This window comes from Acomys russatus, chromosome 22 (assembly GCF_903995435.1).
Source record: "Acomys russatus chromosome 22, mAcoRus1.1, whole genome shotgun sequence".
Taxonomy (NCBI): Eukaryota; Metazoa; Chordata; class Mammalia; order Rodentia; family Muridae; genus Acomys; species Acomys russatus.
The window spans coordinates 27941815-27962392 of record NC_067158.1 but is presented as its reverse complement, the minus strand read 5'-3'; the positions used below and the strand labels follow the sequence as shown (position 1 = coordinate 27962392).

Here is a 20578-nt window from a genome sequence, read left to right as displayed (position 1 = left end):
TCAATAGTCGTTCATCATGGAGGAGATGAGCCAGGCATGCTCTTCCAAATCCCTGTAGCCTCGCTGGAGCAGAGGCAGTAGACCGTTCTAGAAAGAGCCCCAGCAGGGCATCACACCCGTATGCCAGGCCTGGACTGTCTCTTCTATTCATGGGGGGTTGGGGGAGGGGACTTTGGTCAAGTCTCTGTGACCTGAGTCTCAGGTAGGCTGGGATGGCCAGTGGTGGCTCCCATCTCCTCCCTGGCTGGCTGGCAAGTGCCTGAGTGGTAGAGTGTTCTAGAGCCCCATTCTCAGGTGATAAGACGTGTGGTGGTACAAAGGATGCCATCTCACATCAGAGCACCTGAGTTGGACTGTGGGTATCTTCAGGCTATAACTGAACTTCTGAGTGTATTTCCTTGTTTGTGAGTGGGGACAGTTCTACCCACTCCCTATCCTGGCTACCAGGTGGCACATGATAACCTGCAGTGGCAACCTGCCAGGCACAGAGGCCCATAGGAAAATGCCCAACACATAGTAGGTGTTCAATAGTCTGTCATGGTTTTACACTTTCTCTTATTACTTAGAAGCTTTAAAAAAAAATTAAAGCATAGCCGGGTGCGGTGACACAGAGGCCTGTGTTTCAGCTCTCAGGGAGCCAGAGGCAGGCAGATCTCTGTGAGCTGGAGGCCAGCCCAGTCTACAAAGTGAGTCCAGGACAGTCAGGGCTGTTACACAGAGAAACCCTGTCTCAAAAAACAAAAACAAACAAACAAACAAACAAAAACAACATAATTAAAGTACAACAAAGCCAAACCTACCCAAAACTGGAGGAGACTACAGCGGTGATGGTTTACAGTTGTGACTTGGAGCACTGACCCCCCTCCCTACCCCTCCCCCACAAGCTGGGAAAGGCATCATGGGAGTCAGTGACATTCTCTCTCTTCCTTCCCCACCTACCTCAGCCCCACACTGGCAGGCTTCCTTAGCCTTTCTTTGCTAGACCAAAATGTTGCCACAACCAGACATCTTCCCTTCTTGCCTGGCTTTGGACTTCATTTAGCTCTTAAAATTTTCAGGTTGGACTGTTGACATCAGGATGCAGCGTCCCCTCCTCACCCCCCACTCCACAGGAGGCCTTCTCAGACACAGGGCAGGAGCTCTGTCCTGCTCAGAGCTTGGCACAGGGGAGCCCTGGCAAAATGGTCTGTGCTGAACAGAAACTCCTGGAGAGGGCACTCGAGTTCAGCCTTGGTAGCCAAGTTCAGACTTTGCCGGATACTTTGATCTCGGTGGCGCTATTTGGTTCTTGGGAGTGAAGAGCCCAGCAGGCAGTGGGGCCTTTTAATGTCTATCTGTCCCTGAGCCTGAGAGGACCAGCCTTGGTCTGACAGATGGGGCAAGGGTCACTTGCACTCCTGACCTTTTTCTTTTCTTTTTCTTTTTCTTTCTTTCTTTTTTCTTTTTCTTTTTTTTTTTGAGGCTCTAGCTTTGTGCCCTGGATGGCAGAGGTGCTGGTAATGATGGCTGCTTTTATAGACATTGAATCAAAAACTCAATGGGTTTCTGGGTCTCATTCTGTGCTGGCCTACCCTGTCTGGCTGCGCCCTCTCGTCTCTGTCCTCTCCTTGTTACCCCTACACAGGTGTAATCTTAAGTTTAGCGGCTCCCCCTGGGGGTGGGAGACCAAATCAGTGTCTAGGGTACTTAGTTGGTCTTGGGGTGACGCCCAAAGGCTTCTGCATTTTCTTCAGCTGTCTCTCTGGTTTTCGTGACTCTCAGGCATCCCCTTGACCCTTTCCTGCCCAGAGGAGGCGCTCTTCCCACCTCTGTAGACAGGCTGCTCTGGAGTTGTTTGGCCTCTAACCAGGCTAGTTGGGTGTGGCCAGTTTCCCTTTGTTGCACCCCGTTGTGCCCCAAGTGCCTGGAACTCCGGCTGGCCAAGTATAGATGCTCTGTAAACGCCGCTAGAAAGGCAGGGAGGATGGAAAGAGTGTGGTAGAGGAGGATTGAGGGTGAGGCTGGGAATCACTGTGAGAGAAGGAAAGGGTCTTGGAGGTGTGACTGCGCTCGGGACATCCTGGCCTGGCTGGCCGGACCCAGAGCTACGGTGGCTCTCTCGTGCGGCCGGCAGGTGGCGGTAGTCCCTTGACTGCGTGGCGGCTCTGAGTCCCCTCCTCCCGCGCTCCCTCCCTCCCGGCTCCTTTCTCTGAGCTCTTGCTCGAGCTCCCAGCGCCCTCCCGCTCTCTCGGCCGCGGTGTCGCCTGCACCGCCCCGCCGCAGCCTACCGGCGACCATGGCGCACCGGGGACCTCCTACCGCCCCGAAGCATCCTGGCCCTACCACACTGGCCTCGAGCTCCCGGGCTCCACTGCCGCTGTGCTGGCCGCGCTCGTGGCCGCCGCTGCTGCTGCTGCTGGTGCTGGTGCTGGTGGCTGCCTGTGGGGCGGTGGGGCGCTCCCCCCAGCCCGGGCGCCGGGGTCCCGGTGTGCAGGTCACCCGGCTGCTGTCTGCGGGACGACCGGAGTCCCGCGATCGCAAGGATCCGCAGGCAAGAGGATCGGAGCTCGGCGCCCCGGGACACGGTCCGGGTCTTGCTCCGGGTCCCAGCGCAGATGGCGTCCCATCTCCGGGCAAGGGGCGCAGGGCGCGGGCGGCGCCGGTGGCCGGTGCGGCTTCGCGCGCGCAGGTCTCTCTCATCAGTACGTCGTTCGTGCTCAAGGGGGACGCGACACACAACCAGGCGATGGTGCACTGGACAGGAGAGAACAGCAGCGTAAGTGACCTCCGCGACCCCCACCCCTGGCCTTGCCCGGACACTTCGGGATACCCAGAGAGACCACCACAGCCCCCTACTTCCGGACTACCGGCGGTCACTTGTTCTGGGCATTCTTGGTGACTTGGGGTACGCGGGTCACCTCGGCGGCGCCCCTACTGCCTTCTGGCTATGGGTTACTTTTGAAAGGGTCTTTTAATTTGTGAGATTGGTCTCACTCAGAGGACACTCACGAAGATCTGGGTACCTCAAGCGTACCTGACCTCGAGATCTGGGCTACAGAGAGGTCCCTAGATTCTTCAGGATCTGGGCAGCATGGGATAACTCCAGGTCTTTGAGGTCCACCCAGCTCTGTACCGTGCGGATGGTGGGTCGCCCACACACCGCACTGCACCCTGCAGCTCCAGAGTGCACCTCTGGAATTGCCGGCTCTGGAGCCTTTACTACCGGGTCTACATTGGTTTTAAGGTCCAGGGTAGCCCTGTCGGTTCCATGTTCTGTTCGAAGACTCTTAATTCTAGGATTGCTCCTCCTCGTGTGTCCCACAGCAGTTTTTGGTCCGCCTGGATTTCGGGGTGTTTAATGTTATTTAACGTTGTTAGGTCTTTAGTGCAGAGTGCCAACTCTCTGCCTTTCTCCCATACCTCTCTCTTTGGCTGGCGACCTCCAGCATCCTTCACCTCCCTAGAGCTAGGATTCAGTCCCCGTTCCTTTTTTGGTAGTGCACCCCAGGGGCTTTGTTCTTCCTGACTAAAGGCTAGATAGAGTCACTGTCTCCTCTGAGCAGTCCCAGGTGTGTGCGCTCCAGGTTTGCAAGTCCGTGCTATCCAGGGAAGTATGTTTTCATGCAGAGGGAGCTAGGAAGTCCTCCTCAGTACCTGCACCACTGTCCACTCATACTTTCCCCTCCCTCCTTTCCCCCCTCCCCCGCCAGTAGGCGACTCCACCTCTTCTCCTTGTCTTCCAAGTTTTGAGGAGACTACATAGGGTCAGAGTCCCAGCATGCACTGCGGGTGGAGTGGGCGGGTCTCCTCTTTTGCTTGTCAGGTGGAGGTAATGGGGCTGCAGACACTTTTACCCCCGTCTCCTCTTCTAGCACTCTTCGTGGCTGCTAGGAGGCTTCCATTTGTGCCAGAGAAGGGACAGCCAAGTGGCCTTGGCTGGCCCAATGCCCAGTCCTACCGCTCCGCGCCCCCACGCCCCCAATCCACGAAGCAGGTGACTTCACTGGTCCTTAAGTTAAAGGCATCTCCTGGGAGACTAGCTGCCCTCAGAGGGCAGAGCTGGTGCTGTGAATCAACTGGCCAGCAGGGGGCAGTCGGGGTGCTAATCGTAGTGCCTTGGGGGCTCCTCCCAAGAAGGGTGTGGAGGTGCCCTCTGCTCTTCTCACCTCTCACCTTGAGCAAGTCCTGGACTCTAGGTATGGCGCTCGTCCCAGTCTTTCGGTGCTGGCTAGTACCTGAAGATAACTGGGTCCCCCGTGCCATAGGCCATTCTTTAGCGTGAAAGGTAACCCAGGTACCAAGAACTAAAAGGGACAGAGGCACACTGAGAATAAGCTCCATCGATCTGGAGTGCTTAGGTTGTTAATCCAACTAGCCTACTCTTGTCACTTTGTCACTTAGTTTCATGGGAGGAGAGTATGAGAGAAGGGGGTGAGAGACCAGATGAGGGTGGAGGAACACAGGAAAGGGGGCCAGCTGCCTCTAGGATGGGCTGGTGTCCAGCTCAACCCCTTAGGAGATTAGAGCCTGGCCCGGGAGTAGCCTCCTAGAAGAACTGAGGATGGAGAATGGCTGGCCAAAGAATTGGAAAGGAGCTCTGTGGGAGCCTCTTCTGCAGCCAGTATGACATGGGGGCAGGGGTAGCGTGGGGACACCAGGGCACAGCCTGGTACTTAGCCGACACCTAGTTTAGGATGAATGTGTGTGGGACAGCATGGAATCACTGCCTGGGAATCTGACTTGAGCCTTCTCCCTCCTTCCTACTTAACTGCATTTGGGCCCGGACCATAAGGAAGATGAGATTCTATCCAGAAAACCTGACCACCCATGGCTGGGGGTGTGCTCGTAGGCTTCCCTTGCCTGAGAAAACCCAGGATTGGAAAGATATGGGTGAGGCCTGTCACCGAGAGCTGCCTCAGCAAACCAGTCCCTTTAAGCACGGTTCTCTCAGATCTGGTTATGCACAGCACATTCTTGGCACATGAAGCGTCTTGGTAGCGCTGCTCCCTCTGTGCTTAGGGTGCAGCCACGGGGACAAAGATGAGAGCCAGCACTTGGCAGTTGGCTGTACCTCTTGCCTGAAGCACCATCTATCTCTGCAAGCTTGGGTGAGACAGGAGCACTCTGAGGGATGCTGCCAGTGCTGCCTTTGTGAAGTTGCCTTTCTGCTGCTTGTCCCTGCCCTCTTGAAGATATGGTCCACACTAGAGCATTTGCTTTATCATGTCAGGTGCTTTTCAAAATAAGAGCACTGGGAGGGGGCACGGGGGGGGGGGCGGGCAGCGGGGCACAGCCTCTCAGAAACGGCATTGGAGAGCAGAATCCTGCTAAGGGATGGGATGAGTGTGGCGGGGCTCAAGCTGGTTCCCAGACAGTCTCAGTCACTGCAGCTCTGGGAACATATGTGAGTTTTCCCTGCAAAGGCTCGATTCTTCCTGCTCCCATGGAGATAGGCAAGGGGACTTGCTTGGAAGTTCAAACAGGGCCTCTCCAGCTGACGTTTAGCTGTGGCAACACATTGTTATAAGTGAGATGAATGCTTCATGGAAACCGACCAGGGCTGCCTTTTGATGGACCCGGATTGGGCTATGCACACAGGGCCTCTGCGTCTCCGACGCTGCCCTTAGAGGGAGAGAGATTATACGAAGGTGGGAAATAGACCACAGTGCTGAGCCCCTCCTGAGGGTGGCGGTTTCTTGTTTGCCTGGTAGGAATGTGAGGTACTATTTTTTTGGGGGGGGGGTTGAAATTGCACATTGATTGGGCTCATTTGAAGCACGGTCTACCTGGACCTCTTCCTACTGGGACACCAGTATCCTTGGGTTAAGGCCACCTTGACAACCGCTGTTAGAAGTCCTACTCCAGACCCACTCAAGTTTGGAGGTCCTGGATTAGGACTTCAATTTATGGATCTTGGGGGGGAGGGGCTGACACAATTCTGTCCCCCACCCCCAAAAGCAGGGGGTAGGTCTCACTTGTCATCCTCTGAGCATAGCAAACCTGGAGCTCAGGTGGGAGAGACGAGATGGGCATAAACAGGCCCGTATGAGAAGGGTGTCATCCGGGAGGGCAGCCTGGAAGAGGCGGCCGCAGGGCTGGATCAAAGGAGAAGCAGGAGGAGTAGAGGAGAGGTGGGAATGTTCAAGCTGGAGGGACAGTCTGAGAGAGAGACCTTTGAGGTAGGAATCTGAAGGTCACAGATGCCATCCGAAGACACCAACGAGAAGCCAGAGAAAGGCGCTGGGAGGAGAAGAGTAAAATTTGCCCGTGGTCTCCAAATGTGTGGCTGAAGAGCCGGTGGCAGAGCCGGGATGGTGAATGTTTGGGCCTCGGAGCCTGCTGGCCTGGGTTTGTTTCAGGCTCAGCCCTCTGGCCTTGGATCCTAGGACAGATGAGGGAGATGCTCTGGGCCTCTGAACTTACCATGACGTGGGGGGGGGGGGGGGGTGGGGGGCTTGGTGGTGGAGGGAGGGTGGGACTGGTAGGTTCATTGGTTGGTTGTACAAGGATCAGATTTTCCACATGAAATGCATACATAGATAAGAGCATGGTGTGTAGCAGAGGTTAACATGGCATTGGCCTTGGGTGTGGCCAGAAAGGCCACAGAAGGAGTACAAAGGTGGGGCTAGGGGCACTCTGTACTTCTTTTGGAAGAGGCTCCTGGTCTAGGTTGTGCCTGGGCTGTGTTGGAGAGGGTGGGTATAAGGGAGGTGTCGCGGTAAGGAGGAATGGTGCCCCCTGCTGGGCCAGCCTCTCACTTTCTTTAGTGCTGGGCTCCGAGGCTCCTGCTCAGTTCCTACCTACTGAGACCTTCTGAGATCTGAAGTGGATGGGTCCACAGCTGGCACAAAGCTGACTCAGGGCTCTGTTTCCTACAGCCAAGCTTTTGTGGTGTTAAAGGTTTTATGCCCTGGTGTTAGAAGTGTCTCAGTAGGTCCCAGCATTGCAGGTTCCTGAGCTCAGGGCCCCGGAGAGGCAGTCTCCCTTTGTTCCCGTGCTGGAAGAGAGAGATCTGGCTTCCCGTGGGAGCTGAGACTGGCAGCCTGTAGGCACTGAGCAATTGTCCTTGCAGCCACTACCAAGGTGTCCAGCGGCCACCCAAGTGAGACACAGACCAAGGATGCTGTGGCTCATCCTGAGTGTCTGTCACACGGGCTGTCAGGAGCTTGCCACTGGCCTGCAAACCTGTCAGGACCTCACGTCTGTTGTCTGGATGAAGAATGAGGAGAAAGACAGAGACGCCTGTGCCATGGGACAGGTGACAGTCACAGTGCAGTGTAATGTGACACTTGGTTTATGGGAGCTCACCACAGGTGCATACTCTGGGGGGGGGGGAGGTGTCTCCTGTTTTGTGCTGAGGGTACCTCAGGGCCCTGTGTTGTGTAGAGTGGCAGTATATGGAAGGATCACAAGTGCTGAGGGATCATTCCAGAATCTGTGTGTGAGGCTTACAATTTATATCCTGCGTAACTTTCTTCTGGGAGTGGGGCGGGGTGGGGTGGGGATGGGGCTCTGGTGGCTGAGAGCCACGCTTGAGGCCAGGGGAGGCATGCTGCATTTCACTTGGGCTCAGGCTGACATTCAGGCCAGTGAGAAGGCTTTGCAGCCTATGGGATGGCATCCAGCCATGCAAACGCTTGATGTCCAGTGGGAGCACCCCGAGAACCCCCACTGCCCTGCAGTTCATGAAGACTGAGCTGGGGACGATAAGGAGGCACAGATGGGGTTTGGGAAGGGAATGGGGCAGCTCATTTCAACTGTGCAAGATTCTGAGGAAAAAGAAGTCAATTGACCAGGTCAGAGAGCTAGGCGTGGGATGCAGCCGACGCATGGGCGGGGCATCTGGGGCTGAAGAGATTGCAGGCTCCTTCCCCTATAGTGCATGCCACCTTAGCCAGGAGCTCTTTTCTGGCTGGGATCTGAGGGGAACTCTTGGCTCTGAGGGCACCACCAAATTCCACCTTCCCTGTCGGACATCTCCTTTGGCTGGAGGTGGACAGCCTTCCAAGGTCAACAGGTGCAATGTCGCTATGGATTGAGATTGTGTGGCCTTCTCTGGGCACCTCAGGTCTAATCTGTTCTTGAAGCTTCTCAGGATCCTGCATGGCCCCCAGGCCCCCCAATAGACCCTAAGGTCCTGGCCTGCTGAATTCTCTACCAGGCAACCAAGAATCCAGAAGACCCTCTGTGTGTATGTGTATGTGTGTGTGTGTGTGTGTGTGTGTGTGTGTGAGAGAGAGAGAGAGAGAGAGAGAGAGAGAGAGAGAGAGAGCACGTGCGTGTTGCTTGCTCACAATCTTTAGGGTAGACTGGGCTGAATGGAAGGCTCTTGCCTTCAGCTTCTGTGAGTGTGGCCAGCAGGGCTACAGGAGCTGTGCTTGGGAGGCTCTGGTGCACTTCTAGGGACACTGAGCCCCGAGAATTGGAACTGTTTGAGAACGGATGAGATGTCTCTCCAGGCCTTGCTGAGGACTGTCAGCACTGGATAGGGGGAGGCTAGGTGTGCAGAGCTGGGTAGGAGGAGGCTAGGTGTGCAGAGCTGGGTAGGGGGAGGCTAGGTGTGCAGAGCTGGGGAGAGGGGAGGCTAGGTGTGGTGGGACCCATACCAAATATCTGCATGGGTGGGAGGCTGAGAGTACACAGTCACTAGTGTGAGTCTCATGTGGTGAGTCCCAGGCTGACCCTCTCACTTCATGGACCTTGCCCTGACTGCCTGTCTCCCCATTAACCCCGGTCTTTCACTCCTCTCCACCCTCAGTCAGAAACCCACCCCTCCAGTGCCTGCCCTCGCTGCAAGTGTTTACCCATGTACCCGTGCTTTCTTGGGTCTCAGTTTCCCCATCTGTAGCATGAGCAGCAGTGCCAGGGGATTTCCAAATCACTACAGACCCTGCTATGGACTTTGTGCATACATTTTATTTATTCATACTTTATTTATAGATATGGTGAGCAGGACTGGGGAGGGCTTGCCAAGGCCCAGTGCTGGTACCCACAGCTCCCTCTTCTTAACGATGATGCTGTGGAGGCCTTAACGCTCCATGGCTCCAGTGTGGACTCCAGCAGCATTAGGCGCTGCCAGGCTTCCCTTGCCTCCGATCTTCTACTTGGTTGAGGACAGAACCTCTCTGAGCCTGCTTTTAGTCAGTAAAGCAAGGATAGCAACTCTTGTATCAGGTTGGTTGTCCGGCTTGGGCACCCGTGTGGAGCCTGGCCAGCATGGGTGGGGCCAGGCCAGCCTATTGTCAATGCCTCCTTCCACTCTGTGGTTTTCCAAGACCTTGGGCATCACTTCTTTGTTCTTTCTTTCCTAGCAACAGTGCAGCCCCCCCTCCCCCCGCCGCCCCACCAGGAGCTGTGGCCTCAGCTAATATTTGCTGAATGTTTCTTGTGTACCTAGCAGGGTTAACTGCCAGGGCTGCAGCATGGAGCCCAGCGAAGCAAAGATCTTGCCTGGTGACATGCTGAGTAGGAACTGAATTCTGCCCCAGAGCATCTTCAGGGCTGTGTGAACATGTGGGTGGGGTGGGGTGGGAGGGGTCTGGGGAGACTTCCTGGAGGAGGTGCAGATGGAGCCAGTCTGAAGGACAAGGAGAAGAGCCTCAGCCAGTCTGAGGTGGAGACTGGGAAAGCGAGGATATTGAGACCAAAGAGGAGCTAAGGAGCCTGGAGAGCTCACGGGCAGAGGAGGGGGGCGTTTGCCATCAGGAAGCCTGGCTCGAAGGTGCCAGGACAGCTCTTCAGCAAAGTTCCTGACACACTTCACACTCCCACTCCTGCTTTAATGAAGGGGCTCTTTAGTCTGTAGCTGTGGAAGGTTCCAGAGCGCATTCTAAAGAGGTCATAAATTAGCTCATCTGTGCACGCCCGCAGGGTTAGAGTGCAGTCTGTGGCTTGTACAGGCCTCTCCAGAGTTGCCGTTACTCCACCACGATGGATTTCCATTCAGGTTAGGACTTGCCAGGGGTGAGGTGAAGGAGCAAAGGAGCTCCTGGAAAACCAGCTGGGTGCCTTCATGAGTGCCTGAGCTTTACAGGCTGCCTTCTAGCTGAGGCCCTCTTGGATCCATACTTTCAAAGGAGTTCTTTACTGGCCCTTGCCAGGAGCCCACTTCTGCTCACTGTCTTTGGGTACTCTGTGGGCCACCAAGGGAGGTTTGAGCATTGAAGATGTAATGATGTCGCTGAAACTGCTACCCTGGGCCAATCCTTCTGCAGGTGCAGGGACTAGGGCCATGCTCTGACCCTCGGGACTTGCAGTTTGTAAAATTTGGATAGCGATCCATGTGTGTTAGGAGGGTTTTGGGCCTGGCCATTGTGGGCTTCATCAGGGTCCATACTTGTATCATATTGGATCCTTTCACAGCTGCTTTGGCTATGGGAAGCCCTCTCGGGGTCTTGTGTGAGCGTGATCTGGATTCTGGGTGTGAAAGAAGTCACACAATGGTGGGGACGCGCGTGCCCTGCAGAGCAGATCCACGTAATTGCCAGCCTTCCTGGACCTGCTTCTCAGGCCTGGAAACTGAAGATGCAGGCAACCTGGCTCCCAACCTGTGTGGGTGCTGGGTGATGGCGATGGTGATGATGCTGGGTGATGGTGATGGTGCTGGTGATGGTGATGATGCTGGGTGATGGTGATGGTGCTGGTGATGGTGATGATGCTGGGTGATGGTGATGGTGATGGTGATGGTGCTGGTGAGGATGCTGGGTGATGGTGCTGGTGATGATGTTGGGTGCTGGTGCTGGTGCTGGTGATGGTGCTGATGATGGTGATGGCAGACACTAGCCTTTTCCATGATACCCTGGGATCGCTGACGCTTGGCAGTCCGCAGACTGCTCACCGTCATCAAGCTCCTTTCATCATTTGAGTGTTGGCTATGACTACCGGAGGGAGAGCAGGTCCTGCAAAGTTAGAAAGCAGAAATAAAAGGCACCCTCTTTCTTTGAAGGTGGAAAAGCCCCTTCCTAGTTTGCACGTCTGTAGCCGTTGGTTGCTTATTTGCACAGAAAATTACAATCATTTAATTAGTTTCTCCTCACACCAGCATGAAGGTCTTAAAATAACAGCACTCGCCTTCCTTACTAATTTTCTTGCAGAAGCGGATGATTTGCTCCAACGTTAAGTTGGGCTCAACTTGAGCGCAGCTCACATCTCTGGCACGGACGCCATTTCCTGATGCTCATGGATAAAAGAGCCAGGCCAAGTATGGGCTCCCATGTAGGTCAATCTTAAGTCCGAGAGTTCTTTTTGAGTTTTCTTGCCCTTGCATATTTTGTGAAGTGTCAGTATAGATAACCATCGCCTGGGCTCAGGGAGAGGTGGCTTCCTGCCTCTGATGCAATTTGACCTTACCATAGCACTCTTAGCCGTTTTCCTAGAGCTCTGAATTAGGAACAATGAGATGTGTAACTGCAACCCCTTAGTATCCGCCAACTCAGGCGGCCCGTGTCCTCTCATTGTAGAGACGACACTACCGTATCATTTACAGCTATGGACCAATATGCGTGCAGTTGTCTTCAAGGCTTGCAGGGCACAGCTGTTAAGGACCCGGGCATGCTTTGAATTTCATTAGTCTTGAACACAATCTCTCGCTCTCTTTGAAAAGATGTAAGAAATATTTTGTGTTCAGTGCGATGGCTCAGCAGGTAGGGGTGCCCGCTTGCCAAGCCTAAGGATCTGAGTGTGACCCATGGAACCTACGTGGTGGAAGGCGAGAACTGATTCTTGCAAGTTGACCTCCGACCTCCACACACCGCCACAGCATGGGCGAATGCACGCAAATGCGCCCGTATATGCGGCATAAGTAAAAAGCGTAAAACAGTTTTTAAAATAAATATTTTTGCTTTTCTTTACTGTGATTTGAGTTGCCGTTATATAACATTTTCACTGTACCTATTTTTAAATGCGCAGCTCAGCAGCGTTAGGGTATTTGTGTTGCTGTGCAACCATCCCCACCATTCTGGGATGCTAGGTGCAGGATCTGGCCTTCTCTGATTGGCTTGTTGGCCTCCTGTCCACCACAATCGTCCCATGTTGTGGCATGTGGAATAGTGTCCTCTTTTGGGGGCCATGTAATACTTCATTGTATGGATGGCCCACATTCTGTTCCCATTCATTGGACGGTGGGTGTTTGAATTGTTTCCACCTTTGGCCGTAGTGATTGAAGCTATGAGTGCACACCCACAGTAACCTGCTTAGACCTGGCTTCAGAGCCTTTGGGTATTTGCTTGGGAACAGAATAGAATAGAATAGGCCCATGAGTCTGTTTAATTCCTGGACTGAGCATGAATTTGAATGGTAGCAAAGTCCCTTCTGTGCTGTCTTGACTTTTGACACCTGTTGATGTACGGCCACAATCCCCAGAGAACCTTGAGAGCGCCATGGTCTGGCTGTGTTCAGAAAGAGGGATGGCGTGGTTGTTGCTGGAGCCAGTGTGCCTCTGTGACTCAAGACAGAGGCTACTGGTGAGCCCCAACAAGCCCACATCCATAACCTGTGTGATAGAGAACTGGGCTGGATTGGTGCTGAGCCAAGGGTGGGCATCGCCATCCTGAGGTGATGGTGTCCTCCAAGTATCATGTAAGCTGTCGGCTACATTTCAAGTTCACGTCCTCTTCTCTTTCTTCTAGCTTTTAGGCATTTTTCCCTATTGACTTCCTCATTGACCAGCTTAGTAATTCAATTTTCACTCCGTAAAAATAAAGCACTCAATAAAAATCCCTATGTTTTTCTCAATTTATTCTCATCAATACCGCTTAACCCTGTTGGAGTTTGTTGTCTGATTTGATGGCCAAGCAGGACTTCTGGGTGTTTGAGTCCTGCACTCCAAATCTCTCTCTCTCTATGATTTGAGTTAGCTGCTGGGTACCTGCCCTCCTCAGAGTCAGGCTCTGAGGGGAGGCCCAGCACACACAGTGTGGGGTTTCCTGGCTTGGTGGACTCCTCATCCTGACATGGGGATTCCTGCCTCTCTGTGCCATAGACTCCACCCACTTCACCTCTGGAAAAGTGTGTGTGTGTGTGTGTGTGTGTGTGTGTGTGTGTGTGTGTGTACACTCTTCTGGAATGTGGATTTTATAGTTGTTTTAAAATGGATAGGCATGAAGGAAGCCAACTCTTTGTGAAGTTATCAAAACACAACTAACCTGTTTGAAATCATCTGACAAGAGGCACGAGAGCTGTCGTGATTTTGAAGCTGTGATCAGCGTAAACGCTGTTTTGAGATGTAGGACAACCCCTACGGTCCTCACTGGTGATGGGGCCCTGGTCCTAATGCTGCTGCTGTGACCTGCATCCTGTTTCTACTGGAAGGAGCTGCTTCATTTTGTAGTCTGAAAATAAAGAAGTTGTTTCCTGGGCCTGGGTCTTGGCTCTGGAAGGTCTGTCATAGAGACACATGCAGAGGAAATGGGCTGGTGTGCTGCTGGGTCGTGGAGAATTGTATTGGTGTGGTGCTGGGCCAAGGAGGGGAGTCACGGAGAACCGAGCCTCCATGGAGGCTGTCCATGTGCGTGGTAGATGCTTAGTTAACATTGGGCTTCTTTACGACGCAGTATGACAAGAGACCACTGACCCAACTCAGAGGCCCAGCTACTGAGCTCCTGTAAGCACAAAGGGATCTCTATCTTATGCTCCAAGGTCCAGGGCACACCCCTGCAAGGAGAACAGCTAAGAAAGAGAGCTGTATGCGCCTGCCCAAGAGGAGCCATGCTGACAGGGCAGCAGTTCCCCGACCCCTGCTGGAGGCTGTGCTGCCAGCCTACAGCACAGGCTACACCCATTTCTGGGCCAGCCTCGGCCTTCCTGCCTGACTGGGTCAGCCAGGAGTCAGGGTGCTCAGTGGGGGAGAAAGTACTTGCTCCCAAAGGAAGTCGGGCCGTTTAAATAGGGCCCTTGTTCCACAGCCAAGCAGAAAACCCAGGGACACTGCTGCCTAGCCTTTGGCAAAGAGGGTTCACAGGGACCAGAGACTGTGGGCAGGTGGAGTCACTGGAGAATTTTCTGGAAAGAGCAGGTGGCAGGATCAGGGGCTCATGGTTAGCAGGGGAGAGAGAGGCCTTCCATGCCAGAGCACTTTGCTAAGTCACTTATCTATCCCACTGCCTACCTACTCAGTCACCCTCAGTCCCTTCTAGAGCGTAGCCTTGGGGGTCAGCCTCCAGGGGGCACCAGCTTTGGGAATCTGGGGACCCCTCTCGGTAGGAGCCCCTCAGATGACCTTTGTATGTGTCTGGGACTTTGGCTCCAATCTGTGTCCAGGAATTGATAAGCTACTTGTAAAAAGGCTGAATGTTGCCCTTCTTGGAAGTAGTGGCTCGGCCCCTCCTGCTTGCTGTACTCTCTTGCTGCCCCCTGTCCTGTGTGTCACCCCTCCCCACCATGTACCCTGGATTAGGGGGCCCTCTCCATGTACATGTGCTGATGTGATGGGCTGTGATGTTCCCGGTGGCCTCCTTGATGGAGGTGTCTTGTGCACCCAGCTCTGAGGAAGGGCTCTCTCCCCTACACCACTATGCCTCAGTTTCCCCATCTACTAAGGTACTGTTGCTCCTGGACCATGAGGGAAAGGGCTGGCCATACAGTTGCCAGAAATCATACTTTTCTGGCTTCTTAAAACGGGGTTCCAGCCGAGCAGTGGTGGTGCATGCCTTTAATCCGAGCTTTTGGGAGGCAGAGGCAGGAGGATCTCTGTGAGTCTGAGGCCAGCCTGGTCTACAAAGTGAATCCAGGACAGTCAAGTCTACACAGAAAAACCCTGTCTTGGAAAACCAAACCAAACCAACCAACCAACCAAATAAAACAAAAATAACAACAACAAAAAACAGGGTTCCACATGGTTTCTTTTTCTTCCCAGTTCTGGAGTTTGCCCACTTAAGTGAAACAAAGGCCCTCGGCTGCTCAGGAAGCGCTCATCTCTAGGGCCTGCTACTGAAGAGAGCCTTCCTCATTGACATCTGGGTTTTCACAAGTTTCCTGATCTGAGTTATTGCTGGAATGCTACCTCTCAAGAGCAGGGCAGAATTTCTCTTCTTGTTGTTGGAGGTGGGGAAAAGTCTCTCGACAATGACCAGGAAACCTGACACCCTACACTCAGTGGAGGAGGATTGGTATAAGGTCCAGGATCCTTGAGCTTTAAGCTTAATGCTGGCTCAGCCTCCTTGGGCGAGGCACTGGGTGGCAGCCATTGGTATAGGAGAAGCTGTGGCGTTGAGGTGGCCTCTCTCTGGACTGGCTGCTCCAGCTTAGCATTTGGTTCTGGCCACCTGGACTAGTAAGCTGGTGTTGGTGGGGACCTCATGCTGTCTGTCCATGTGACATGACAAGGTAGACCCATTGTCCCCCTTTTCCAGGGCAAGGGAAAGCCCCACTTCCTGCCGTGTTTCCAGAGGCCTATGGGTGGTGGGGGTTACTGTTTGCTCAGAGACTTTTGAATGTGGCCAGACAGAAAGGGCAGTGCTAAGGCTGATCCACTCTTTGCTGCCTGGCTTGATTCAGTCTCACGGGTGTGTGTGTGTGTGTGTGTGTGTGTGTGTGTGTGTGTGTGTGTGAGATCTGGGATGCCACCCATGAGGACATAGGAAGTTGGTCAAGGGCTCTGCAATGAACTCATTAGTATGCACGAAGTCATGGGCTTCCACTTGCATATGGCTTCTTAGCTCCTAGTGTGTGAGCGCTAACACTGGTCACTTGGTCCCCACCTCAGCCCTGCTGCCCGTGTTCTCCATGATGCAAGTTCTTCCTTCAGCGCTGCAAACAGGATGGGGTTTGATGGACACCAAGTGGCTCTGTGCCTGGGACATCTGCTAAGCATAACAGTGTTGTATGCGTGTTGATACCTGTATCCCAGTAGCTGTGAAGCAGGTGACTGGGTGACGACTGTGTTCTGCCTCCACCCTGGGAGCCTGGTTTCACCTCTGGGGGATTTTCCTTCACTCTGGCACTTGCAGGACTTGCCTCTGTCTCCTCCCATTGGCAGCCTCCCTGCTTGGTCTTGTCATGGGGCCTGTTGGAGAGCCTGTGCTGGCTGAGAAGCTACGGAGCATGAGGAGAGGGTTCTGAGACTGGCCAGGAGCAAGGTACACAGTCTGTGGGCCAGGAGAGGGTGACGCGTAGGGACACCTACCCTTGCAAGGACAGTTCACCCTGCCTGCCCCAGCAGCTCTGCTGCTAACCTTTGCCTGAGACCACACTCTGTCCTTCGTGCAGCCTCTGCAAAGCTGCTGACCTCAGGAGCTTTGTCCTATCTCCCAGGCAGTGTGACTGACCAGAGCTGGTGGGCTGAGCGATCACTACCCCCTCACATGCTGCCCATTCACCCACCCTGTCACTCCAGCCTCCAGTCTGTGAGGACTTGGTCTCGTGTCCTTCATCTTGCTCCTCTCGGCTTTCTCCGAGCTCCTGACTGTCCCACTGTCTGTGTGGCCCATGCTGGGGTCCTTAGACTCCTGTGGTTCTTTCTTTTTGGGAAGCTGGGACCTCCTCTGCTATTCGCTGGAGGCCAGCTGGCCCACTTGCCCTATCCTGCTGAACGAGCCTCTGTGGTGGAATGGACCCTTCATGCTGGAGCCAAGGAGGGCTGGCTCCCCAGGTGTGGTGGCTGCCTCACCCCTCCAGAGCGGGTCTGTGAGTCCTGAGATGGTCCCAATCTGGTTTTTCTTGCCTCCCGAGCTCCCCTTCAACCTGTGGGGTCACACGGTTGGGCATGACCAGGGAGTGCCAGGTGAGCCCTCTGAGCCTGCCAGTCTGCCAGCCTTTGCTAAGCCTGGGCTTGGCCTAATTTGACTTCGACCCAGACAGTCAGTGTTTCAGAGCTAGTCATGTGTTTTGAGTAGCTGATTCATCTGTGAAGCTGTGAGGGATGTCCCGGCCAGGCCCTTCACAGGGTGCGAGGGGTTGACATGGCTGGGTTGGTATCTGCCTGCCTGATGTTACTGCCCAGTGGGAGGGGGCCCATGGTGACCTAGGCACAGGTGGGCAGGAGCTGTGGGGAAGAGGCTCTGAGGAAGACACTCAGTGATGGTGTAAGGAATTCTAGGGGAGTGGGGGAATCCTCAGAGCATGACAAGATATAATTGTGGTAAGGTACAGGACCTTCGGGAGCAGTGTCAGGCTGGGCCCTGCTCACCCTACTTACCCACATGCCTTCTGTCTGCTGAGGTCCATATCCCAGTTGCTGACTTGATGCTGGCTCACAGATGACCCCTATGACCATGATGCATGTTTGCATGAGGCAGATGGTGCTTGGCCTCCCTGACCATGCCCCCCTGTAAAACAGGCATATGAAGTGTTTCCCTTAGAAGATGGTGGGGGTGGGGAGGGGCTGGAGAGATGGCTCAGAGGTTAAGAGCACTGGCTGCTCTTCCAAAGATCCTGAGTTCGATTCCCAGCAACCGCATGGTGGCTCACAGCCATCTATAATGAGATCTGGTGCCCTCTTCGGACCTGCAGGTGAAACACTGTATACATAATAAATAAATAAATAAATCTTTAAAAAAAAAGAAGAAGAAGATGGTCGGAGCTGCATCCTATTACTTTACCTGTTGGCCTCCATTTAGGAGCCAAGGGCCATGGAGCCTTTTACTGGGGCTTAATGAGTCCAAACTCTGTGGTGACCACAGGACCCTAACTGGACTGGGGCCAGCTGCACTTCTCAGAACTCTTCTGGCTAATAACAGGGTTGAGTCATGGCCACAGACTCTGTTCAAGAAATCTCACATTTCTGACACTGAACCCCTATTCTACTGCAGGAAAAATATCTCCAAATCTTTTGCCTGGAGGAATCTGGAAGCTTCTAAGGGTGGTGGGAGCAAAGAGGGAGGGACCTAGGGCATATCCTCAGGCCAGGCAGGGACATGTGGCCTGTAGTCATCCCCTGATACTCACTGAGGCTGCTCTTTAAAGGACACAGTTTATTCTTGTGAAATTCCACCAAGTACGGACACATCCCAGTGGCCATTAAGAAGGGAGCAGGTGTGCTGGGGTGGGGGCCACTTCCAGAAGGGGCCATGTGTGGCTAAGACTCTATCTCCAATCCCCTAATCCTTAATCCCCTTTATTCTCTCTCCTCTGGAAGAAATTGAAAAGGGAATATTTTATGGTAGTGGAAGTAGATAATGACTGCTCTCTGGTGTTGGTCTGCATAATTCTATCAAGAGTGTCCTGTTATCTGGGTGGGTAGACCCCCTCCTGTGACCTGAGTTCCCAGTGCCTGTGGTGGTGCATGTGTGTACCCATGTGTGTACGTGTGTGACTCTTTTTTTTTTTTTTTTTTTGAGACAGGGTCTCTCTGTGTAGCCTTGGTTGTCCTGGACTTACTTTGTAGACCAGGCTCTCCTCGAACTCGCAGCAATCCACCTGCCTCTGCCTCCTGAGTGCTGGGATTAAAGGCCTGCGCCACCACGCCCAGCTGATGTGTGTGATTCTTATGGAAACTGAAGATGGTTCAAAGTTCAGGGTGGCCGGTGGCTCCTGAGGATGCTGTACTGTCGTCCTCTTCTCCCAGAAGCTGGTTGACAAGTCAATTAATTCTTCCCAGTTAGGTTTCAAGTTACATGAGGGTTGGGTGTGTGCTCGCACTTCCTTCTCTGCTTGTGTGCCCTGTAAAAGACCAAAGCAGGACTCTTGGTCACAGGTCACAGAAGCTGAAGTGAGGGACTGGAGTCCACTCAGACTCTTAGAACTGAATCATGTCTGTGTTGGCTTCAGGCCCGTCTGGCTCTGGAGACTCTGATGTAGGCACCAGTGCAAGTCCTTTCAGCTGTCTGGCCTCTCCCTCTCTGTTTTACTTCCTTCTCAGAGCTCTCTTAGGTCACTCTGTGAGAGTCAGGCTAAAGATGGCTGTATCTCCCAAGCTTGTCAAGAAGTCTACAACTGCAGCTCTGGCCTCCCTTGAGTCCCTCTTGTTGGCTGGAGGCTGAAATATTGGGTGAGCAGTCTGGACTCACAGACCCACCCTGAAAGCACAAGCATGGATTCTGGGGATGCTCAGGCACCTCTAGTGGAACAAGACGGTCTCTGGGCTGGATGCTTTGTGGGTAGGGGGAAGAGTCAGAAAGGTCTCAGCAACCACCTCCCACCCCCCCTACTGGCTTCTTCACTGAAGGTCATCACTGATCCCAACCACCCTGGGCCAAGAGGTATCAGCCCTGGACTATGACTGCTTCTGGGAGTGGTGGCCCATGGGACCCCGCAGTACCACCTCACACCTGTATTTTACAGTGTGATCTTTGTGGTTCCCAAATCTAGTGTCCCGGAGTCACTTGGCCCAGGTAGAGGCCACTAACCCACAAAAGAAACCTGTCTTTTGGATCAGCATACACTGTGGATTCTCTGTGGTGACAGGTCAGAAGGTGACTGAGATGACGCTCATGCCAACAGCGAATTCTGTTTCCTGGTTATGCAAGGCAGCCCTATCAGAAGGTGTTGGGGAAACAGGACAGCCGCTGAGTGTGATTATCTTATCTCTGGAGACAAGGACCTTGACATCACCTCTGTTTAATGGTGACGATGTGATGTATTTCAGCAGTTTTGGGTACACTCCCAAAACATCCCAGAACCCAAAGAAATTGAGACTCTCTATGTAGGGTTAGAGAGCACAGGCTGTAAGGTGTCCTGGAGCCTGGCCAGAGCACCCATTGAAGAATTGAGAAAGGCCCATTAGGAGGTCGGAGGCCTTAGCAAGGTTTAGCCTCTGAGATTGAACATGCTCTCAACCAGATCTGGTCTTCCCAGGTCAGCACCTTTCTAGAGGGACCTAGAGAAGCTATGCTATCTCTGGGAACAATGGTTCAGGGTCTCAGGAGACAGGACTTCCCAGCAGCCCTCTGGTGGATTTCCTTCCTAGTCCCCAGCAGAGCTGTGAGGTTTCCTTGGCGCGTGGTGAGAGAGTGAGTGAGTGTGCCTCAGCAAGACCTGGAGGTGGGGTTGCTTCCTATGCCAGGAAACCAGCTGGGAGGTTTTGTTTGGGCACCTCTAGCCTCCAGCCTGGCATTAGTGATTGCTGAAGTGTTGATAGGAAGTCGGAGTGGAGGTGAATCCCAGATGGGGATCCTTGTGGAAAGCCAAGAAGGGAGCCAGCCTCTGCCCACGGCTCTGCCTGGGCACTTGCCGCGTGTGTGGTGGTCTCTAAGGAGTAATGCCAGGACACTCACAGGCCCTGAAGAGTTTTCAAGGTGCTTGGAGGTTGCAGGGTGCCTGCTGGGATACCCTAGACATGGGCGGCTCACTCTTTGCTGAGTCAGCACATTCCAGTGTGTCTGGTCTTTCCTGAGAGAAGGTGAGGTCAGCGCGGGGTTGGGCTTGTGCAGGATGAGGAGGCTGCGGTATGGCTGCCTGTGTAGGGGACTTGAGGATGCCTGGAGCTGGCAGGCTCCCTGCCTGTGGGCATTTCTACGTAGGAAGCTCAGGAGGGTGGTGTAGGCTCAGCGCTCAGTGGTGCCGAGCTCTGCCGAGTGGCCTTGGCTGCTGGCAAATGGAAGAAAGCAGGGGTTAAAGAGAGTTGTTTCCTCAGCTTTGGAGGAGGGCACTTCCCACCGCATGGAACACCCAGGTCATGGCTTGGGTGTGAGTGAACTCTGTGGCTTGAGGCTGCTGCAATGGGACA

At 53.8% G+C, this 20578-nt stretch overlaps 1 protein-coding gene across 1 annotated transcript in view; it reads left to right on the top strand.

Moving 5' to 3' along the window:
* Nucleotides 1-2179: 2179 nt before the first annotated feature.
* Sorcs2 (sortilin related VPS10 domain containing receptor 2) overlaps nucleotides 2180-20578 on the top strand; it is a 344463-nt gene continuing 326064 nt past the window's right edge. The window contains exon 1 of the mRNA XM_051164704.1: nucleotides 2180-2755. Coding sequence (XP_051020661.1) covers nucleotides 2276-2755 — 480 coding nt within the window. The 5' untranslated portion in view covers nucleotides 2180-2275. The remainder of the gene's footprint in view (nucleotides 2756-20578) is intronic.